Source organism: Mus musculus, chromosome 3 (genome assembly GCF_000001635.26).
Source record: "Mus musculus strain C57BL/6J chromosome 3, GRCm38.p6 C57BL/6J".
NCBI lineage: Eukaryota > Metazoa > Chordata > Mammalia > Rodentia > Muridae > Mus > Mus musculus.
In genome coordinates this window covers 41795409-41804141 of record NC_000069.6, presented here as the reverse complement: position 1 = coordinate 41804141, position 8733 = coordinate 41795409, and the positions used below count along the sequence as shown (strand labels likewise).

The following is an 8733-nucleotide window of genomic DNA, read 5'->3' as shown; positions in this document are numbered from 1 at the left end:
TGGAGGATGTACCATGTGGTACTGAGAAGAAGGTATATCCTTTTGTTTTAGGATAAAATGTTCTTTAGATATCTATTAAATCCACTTGTTTCATAACTTCTGTTAGTGTCCATGTGTCTCTGTTTAGTTTCTGTTTCCAGGATCTGTCCATTGGTGAGAATGGGGTGTTGAAGTCTCCCACCATTATTGTGTGAGGTGCAATGTGTGCTTTGAACTTTACTAAAGTTTCTTTAATGAATGTGGCTGCCCTTGCATTTGGAGCATAGATATTCAGAATTTAGAGTTCATCTTGATAGAATTTACCTTCGATGAGTATGAAGTGCCCCTTCTTTTCTTTTTTGATAACTTTGGGTTGGAAGTCAATTTTATTCTATATTAGAATGGCCAGTCCAGCTTGTTTCTTCAGACCATTTGCTTGGAAATTTGTTTTACAGCCTTTCACTCTGAGGTAGTGTCTGTCTTTTTCCCTGAGGTGGGTTTCCTGTTAGTAGCAAAATGTTGGGTCCTGTTTGTGTAGCCAGTCTATTAGTGTATGTCTTTTTATTGGGGATTCAAGTCCATTGATGTTAAGAGATATTAAAGAAAGTAATTGTTGCTTCCTGTTATTTTTGTTGTTAAAGTTGGGATTCTGTTCTTGTGGCTGTCTTCTTTTAGGTTTGTTGAAGGATTACTTTCTTGCTTTTTCTAGGTTGTAGTTTCCTGTTCTGAGCTGGCCAGCCGCTCACATGTCTGGGTTTGAGCCTGGGAGGCAACCTGGAGCTGAAAGAAAAGAGGGAACCTAGGCGAGTTGAGAAATAATGGAATCAAGACAACTAGCCTGTTCAAGTTTCAAATGTTTAATGGCAGACATGCTTTATAAAGGAAGGGAGAGGCCCATTCCCGCCAATTCATTCTTGGGGCCTGGAACCAGCTGCAGGCGATGTGTAGGATAGGGTTGTAGTCTCTGGATGTGTAGGATGTATAGTCTCTGGAATAGATCTGGGGCCTCTCAGCAGGTAGCAGTATCTTGAAGAGGAACAACAACAGTGGCTGAACAATAGAGTTATCTAAGGAGGAAGGCTCCATCCTAGATAATCTTTTAAGTGGCAGCAAGATCAAGTTCTGGCTCAGCCTGCTTCAGGCTTGTGGGAGGCTACATCTCCTCCCTGTTATTAATATTAAAAAAAAAAGCTGGACTGAAGAATAAAATTTATTTCTGCTCTATAGTCCCATCCAGGAGTTGTGCTGGCTGGCGGCTCCGCCTGTCTTAGGAAATCTTGGATCATCTCGAATCATCCTTATCTGTCATAGGAGCGTAGTGCAGCTTGTTTGTGTTTATTTTACACAAAACATGGCTCTGTGGTGTATTATTAACAGCCATGGCCTCTTGGCATGTACCCCTGTCTTAGATTGGTATGATTTTGAGATCTGGGTGCCTGTCATTGACTGTCAGGCCCTCTTTAGCACACCTCTTTAGCTCTCCCAATTCAGACCAAAGCCACAATATGTACTTAGAAAGCTTCTTCATGAAGATTAATAACTGGCACCTACACTTTTGGAGGCGGGAATGCACACCTGCTGCAGTCAGGCTGAAGGGCATGTACTGACCTGTTTAAAAAACAAAGACAGTGAAAGGCAACAGTACAAAAGCTTTTTTGGGGGAAGTTCAGGTATCCATTCAATTGCAAATTAGCACAGATCAGGCTTAGACTTGCTCCCAGTGTGGGGGAGGTGACTTTGAGAATTGCAGAAAGGCTTACAGCTTCCCTGGGAGTGGAGGCTGTGCTCCAATTTAACTTTTCAGCTAAAGAGAATTTTTAGCCATAATCAAGATTAGAGTCATACTTATTAGAAGATTCAGGATCTGTGTCCAGTTGACAAAGTAATCTCTCAGGCAGCCATCACGCTCCATCTTCTTTTTGTGAAAAAACACAGACTGAGCCCCTTCTCCTGATTAGGCCCAGGTCTGGAACCTTCCATTCGTTAGTTAATTGGTCATGCCACTTTACCATGGCATAAGAACTAGAAGTAACTGGATGCCAGTGGCAATCCACTGCAGACTGACCTTTAACATCAGTTTGCAAAAAAAAAAATTAGAACAAATAAAGCAAAAGCAAAATGTGCCATTGGTGACCTTGGGGGATATAACTGCCCCTGTTTTTTGTTGTTGTTGTTGTTGTTTGCTTGTTTGTTTGTTTGTTTTTCTTTACTGTTTTTAATATTTTTTTCTTTGTTTTGTGTATTTGGTGTTTTGATTGTTATGTGACAGTTTAATTTCTTTTCTGGTCCAATCTATCTGGGGTTCTGTATGTTTCCTGTATGTTCATAGTCATCTCTTTCTTTAGGTTAGGGAACTTTTCTTCTAGGATTTTTTTTATTGGGTATTTATTTCATTTACATTTCCAATGCTATCCAAAAAGCCCCACAAACACTCCCCCATGCACTACCCACCCATCCACTTCCACTTCTTGGCCCTGGCGTTCCCCTCTACTGAGGCCTATAAAGATGCACGACCAATGGGCTTCTCTTTCCACTAAAGGCCAAATAGGTCATCTTGTGATTAATATGCAGGAGGAGATACGAGCTCGGGAAGAGGGGGTACTGGTTAGTTCATATTGTTCTTCCACCTATAGGATTGCAAATCCCTTTAGCTCCTTGGGTACTTTCTCTAGCTCCTCCATTGGGGGCCCTGTGATTCATCCAATAGCTGACTGTGAGCATCCACTTCTGTGTTTGGTAGGAGACAGCTATATCTGGGTCCTTTCAGCAAAATCTTGCCAGTGTATGCAATGCTGTCATAGTTTGGGAGCTGATTATGGAATAGATCCCCAGATATGGCACTCTCTAGATGGTCCATCCTTTGGTCTCAGCTCCAAACTTTGTCTCTGTAACTCCTTCCATGGTTGTTTTGTTCCCAATTCTAATAAGGGGCAAAGTGTCCACCCTTTGGTCTTCGTTCTTCTTGAGTTTCATGCACTTAGCAAATTGTATCTTATATCATGGGCATTCTAAATTTCTGGGCTAATATACACTTAACAGTGAGTACATATGGTGCAAGTTCTTTTGTGATTGGGTTACCTCACTCAGGATGATGCCCTCCAGGTCCATCCATTTGGCTAGGAATTTCATAAATTTATTCTTTTTAATAGCTCAGTAGTACACCATGGTGTAAATGTACCACATTTTCTGTATCCATTGCTCTGTTGAGGGGCATCTGGGTTCTTTCCAGTTTCTGGCTATTAAAAATAAGGCTGCTATGAACATAGTGGAGCATGTGTCCTACTTACCGGTTGGAACATCTTCTGGATATATGCCCAGGAGAAGCATTGCGGAATCCTCTGCTAGTACTATGTCCAATTTTTTGAGGAACTGACAGACTGATTTCCAGAGTGGTTGTACAAGCTTGCAATCCCACCAACAATGGGGGAGTGTTCCTCTTTCTCCATATGCTCACCAATATCTAATGTCACCTGAATTTTTGATCTTAGCCATTCTGACTGGTGTGAGGTGGATCTCAGGGTTGTTTTGATTTGCATTTCCCTGATGATTAAGGATGCTGTACATTTTTTCAGGTGCTTCTCAGCCATTTGGTATACCTCAGGTGAAAATTCTTTGTTTAGCTCTGAGCCCCATTTTTTAAAGGGGTTACTTGATTTTCTGGAGTCCACCTTCTTGAGTTCTTTATATATACATTGGATATTAGTCCCCTATCTGGTTTAGGATAGGTAAAGATCCTTTCCCAATCTGTTGGTGGCCTTTTTGTCTTATTGACGGTGTCTTTTTTTTTTTTTAATAATATTTCTGTATTTTTTTTTCATTTTTTATTAGGTATTTAGCTCATTTACATTTCCAATGATATACTAAAAGTCCCCCATACCCACCCACCCCCACTCCCCTACCCACCCACTCCCCCTTTTTGGCCCTGGCGTTCCCCTGTACTGGGGCATACAAAGTTTACGTGTCCAATGGGCCTCTCTTTCCAGTGATGGCCGATTAGGCCATCTTTTGTTACATATGCAGCTAGAGTCAAGAGATCCGGGGTACTGGTTAGTTCATAATGTTGTTCCACCTATAGGGTTGCAGATCCCTTTAGCTCCTTGGGTTCTTTCTCTAGCTCCTCCATTGGGAGCCCTGTGATCCATCCATTAGCTGACTGTGAGCATCCACTTCTGTGTTTGCTAGGCCCCGGCATAGTCTCACAAGAGACAGCTACATCTGGGTCCTTTCAATAAAATCTTGCTAGGGTATGCAATGGTGTCAGCATTTGGATGCTGATTATGGGGTGGATCCCTGGATATGGCAGTCTCTACATGGTCCATCCTTTCATCTCAGCTCCAAACTTTGTCTCTGTAACTCCTTCCATGGGTGTTTTGTTCCCAATTCTAAGGAGGGGCATAGTGTCCACACTTCAGTCTTCATTCTTCTTGAGTTTCATGTGTTTAGCAAATTGTACCTTATATCTTGGGAATCCTAGGTTTGGGGCTAATATCCACTTATCAGTGAGTACATATTGTGTGAGTTCGTTTGTGAATGTGTTACCTCACTCAGGATGATGCCCTCCAGGTCCATCCATTTGGCTAGGAATTTCATAAATTCATTCTTTTTAATAGCTGAGCAGTACTCCATTGTGTAGATGTACCACATTTTCTGTATCCATTCCTCTGTTGAGGGGCATCTGGGCTCTTTCCAGCTTCTGGCTATTATAAATAAGGCTGCTATGAACATAGTGGAGCATGTGTCCTTCATACCAGTTGGGGCATCTTCTGGATAAATGCCCAGGAGAGGTATTGCTGGATCCTCCGGTAGTACTATGTCCAATTTTCTGAGGAACCGCCAGACTGATTTCCAGAGTGGTTGTACAAGCCTGCAATCCCACCAACAATGGAGGAGTGTTCCTCTGACGGTGTCTTTTGCCTTGCAGAAGCTTTGCAATTTTATGAGGTCCCATTTGTCGATTCTTGATCTTATAGCACAAGCCATTGCTGTTCTATTCAGGAATTTTTCCCCTGTACCCATATCTTCGAGACTTTTCCTTACATTCTCTTCCATAAGTTTCAGTGTCTCTGGTTTTATGTGAACTTCCTTAATCCACTTTGATTTGACCTTAGTGCAAGGAGATAGGAATGGATGAATTTGCATTCTTCTACATGATAACCACCAGTTGTGCCAGCACCATTAGGTGAAAGTGCTATCCTTTTTCCACTGTATGGTTTTTGCTCCCTTGTCAAAGATCAAGTGACCATAGGTGTTTGGGTTCATTTCTGGTTCTTCAATTCTATTCCATTGGTGTATTTGTCTTTCACTATACCAGTACCATGCAGTTTTGATCACAATAACTCTGTAGTACAGCTTTAAGTCAGGTATGGTGATTTCCCCCAGAGGTTCTTTTATCCTTAAGAAGAGTTTTGGTATCCTAGTTTTTTTGTTATTCCAGATGAATTTGCAGATTGCCCTTTCAAATTCGTTGAAGAATTGAGTTGGAATTTTGATGGGGATTGCATTGAATCTGTAGATTGCTTTTGGAAAGATAGCCATTTTTACTATATTGATCCTGCCAATCCATGAGAATGGGAGATCTTTCCATCTTCTGAGATCTTCTTTAATTTCTTTCTTCAGAGACTTAAAGTTCTTATCATACAGATCTTTCACTTCCTTAGTTAGAGTCATGCCAAGGTATTTTATAATATTTGTGACTATTGAGAAGGGTGTTGATTCCTTAATTTCTTTCTCAGCCTGTTTATCCTTTGGATACAGGAAGGCCATCGGCTTTTTTGAGTTAATTTTATATCCAGCTACTTCATTGAAGCTGTTTATCAGGCTTAGGAGTTCTCTGGTGGAATTTTTAGGGTCACTTATATATACTATCATATCATCTGCAAAAAGTGATATTTTGACTTCTTCCTTTCCAATTTGTATCCCCTTGATCTCCTTTTGTTGACTAATTGCTCTGGCTAGGACTTAAAGTACAATGTTGAATAGGTAGGGAGAAAGTGGTCAGCATTGTCTAGTCCCTGGTTTTAGTGGGATTGCTTCCAGCTTCTCACCATTTACTTTGATGTTGGCTATTGGTTTGCTGTAGATTGCTTTTATCATGTTTAGGTATGGGCCTTGAATTCCTGTTCTTTCCAAAACTTTTATCATGAATGGGTGTTGGATTCTGACAAATGCTTTCTCAGCATCTAATGAGATGATCATGTGATTTTTGTCTTTGAGTTTGTTTATATACTGGATTACGTTTATGAATTTGCATATATTGAACCATCCCTGGATACCAGGGGGGGAAAAACCTACTTGGTAGGGATGGATGATTGTTTTGATATGTTCTTGGATTCGGTTATCGAAAACTTTATTGAGGATTTTTGCATCGATATTCATAAGGGAAATTGGTCTGAAGTTCTCTATCTTTGTTGGGTCTTTTTGTGGTTGAGGTATCAGAGAAATTGTGGCTTCATAGAATGAGTTGAGTAGAGTACCTTTGGTTTCTATTTTGTGGAATAGTTCGTGAAGAACTAGGATTAGATCTTCTTTGAAGGTCTGATAGAACTCTGCACTAAATCAATCTGGTCCTGTGCTTTTTTTGGTTGGGAGACTATTAATGACTGCTTCTATTTCTTTAAGGAATATAGGACTGTTTAGATCACTAACTTGATCTTGATTTAACTTTGGTACCTTGTATCTCTCTAGAAACTTGTCCATTTCATTTAGGTTCTCCAGTTTTGTTGAGTATAGCCTTTTGTAGAAGGATCTGATGGTGTTTTGGATTTCTTCAGGATAAGTTGTTATGTCTCCCTTTCCATTTCTGATTTTGTTAATTAGGATGCTGTTCCTGTGCCCTCTAGTGAGTCTGGCTAAGGGTTTATCTATCTTGTTGATTTCCTCAAAGAACCAGCTCCTCATTTTGTTGATTCTTTGAATAGTTCTTCTTGTTTCTACTTGGTTGATTTTGCCCCTGAGTTTGATTATTTCCTGCTGTCTACTCCTCTTGGGTGAACTTGCTTCCTTTTTTCTAGAGCTTTTAGAAGTGTTGTCAAGCCGCTAGTGTGTGCTCTCTCTAGTTTCTTTTTGGAGGCACTCAGAGCTATGAGTTTCCCTCTTAGAAATGCTTTCATTGTGTCCCATAGGTTGGAGTATGTTGTGGCTTCATTTTCATTAAACTCCCAAAAGTCTTAAATTTCTTTCTTTCTTTTTTTAATTAGGTATTTTCCTTGTTAACATTTTCAATGCTATCCCAAAGGTCCCCCATACCCACCCACCCCCAATCCCCTACCCACCCACTGCCCCTTTTTGGCCCTGGCGTTCCCCTATACTGGGGCATATAAAGTTTGCAAGTCCAATGGGCCTCTCTTTGCAGTGATGACCAACTAAGCCATCTTATGATACAAATGCAGCTAAAGACAAGAGCTCCCGGGTACTGGTTAGTTCATATTGTTGTTCCTACCTATAGGGTTGCAGTTCCCTTTAGCTCCTTGGGTAATTTCTCTAGCTCCTCCTTTAGGAGCCGTGTGACCCATCCAATAGCTGACTGTGATCATCCACTTCTGTGTTTCCTAGGCCCCGGCATAGTCTCACAAGAGAGAGCTATATCTGGGTCCTTTCAGCGAAATCTTGCTAGTGTATGCAATGGTGTCAGCATTTGGAAGCTGATTATGGGATGGATCCCTGCATATGGCAATCACTAGATGGTCCATCCTTTTGTCACAGCTCCAAATTTTGTCTCTGTAACTCCTTCTATGGGTGTTTTGTTCCCATTTCCAAGAAAGGGTAAAGTGTCCACACTTTGGTCTTCCTTCTTCTTGAATTTCATGCATTTGGCAAGTTGTATCTTATATCTTGGGTATCCTAAGTTTCTGGGCTAATATCCACTTATCAGTGAGTATATATTGTGCGAGTTCCTTTGTGATTGGGTTACTTCACTCAGGATGATACCCTCCAGGTCCATCCATTTGCCTAGGAATTTCATAAATTCATTTTTTTAATACCTGAGTAGCACTCCATTGTGTAAATGTACCACATTTTCTGTATCCATTCCTCTGTTGAGGGGCATCTGGGTTCATTCCAGCTTCTGGCTATTATAAATAAGGCTGCTATGAACATAGTGGAGCATGTGTTCTTCTTACCGGTTGGGACATCTCCTGGATATATGCCCAGGAGAGGTATTGCGGGATCCTCCGGTAGTACTATGTCCAATTTTCTGAGGAACCGCCAGACTGATTTCCAGAGTGTTTGTACAAGCTTGCAATCCCACCAACAATGGAGGAGTGTTCCCCTTTCTCCACATCCTCGCCAGCATCTGCTGTCACCTGAGTTTTTGATCTTAGCCATTCTGACTGGAGTGAAGTGGAATCTCAGTGTTGTTTTGATTTGCATTTCCCTGATGATTAAGGATGTTGAACATTTTTTCAGGTGCTTCTCTGCCATTCTGTATTCCTCAAGTGAGCATTCTTTGTTCAGCTCTGAGCCCCATTTTTTAATGGGGTTATTTGATTTTCTGGAGTCCACCTTCATGAGTTCTTTATATATATTGTATATTAGCCCCCTATACGATTTGGGATAGGTAAAGATCCTTTACCAATCTGTTGGTGGCTTTTTTGTCTTATTGACGGTGTCTTTTTCTTTGCAGAAGCTTTGCAATTTTATGAGGTCCCATTTATCGATTCTTGATCTTACAGCACAAGCCATTGCTGTTCTATTCAGGAATTTTTCCCCTGTACCCATATCTTCGAGGCTTTTCCCTACTTTCTCCTCTATAAGTTT

At 41.0% G+C, this 8733-nt stretch overlaps 1 protein-coding gene across 3 annotated transcripts in view; it reads right to left on the bottom strand.

Annotated features, from left to right (window-relative positions):
• Nucleotides 1-834: 834 nt before the first annotated feature.
• Nucleotides 835-8733, bottom strand: part of D3Ertd751e (DNA segment, Chr 3, ERATO Doi 751, expressed) — a 60702-nt gene continuing 52803 nt past the window's right edge. The window contains exons 5-6 of one of the 3 annotated variants that reach the window (XM_030252844.1): nucleotides 1531-1587; nucleotides 835-1005 (exon numbers count right to left, since the gene is read on the bottom strand). In XM_030252844.1, coding sequence (XP_030108704.1) covers nucleotides 888-1005; nucleotides 1531-1587 — 175 coding nt within the window. In that variant the 3' untranslated portion in view covers nucleotides 835-887. The remainder of the gene's footprint in view (nucleotides 1006-1530; nucleotides 1588-8733) is intronic. The other 2 variants (XM_011239973.2, XM_017319750.1) reach the window with 2 other exon arrangements.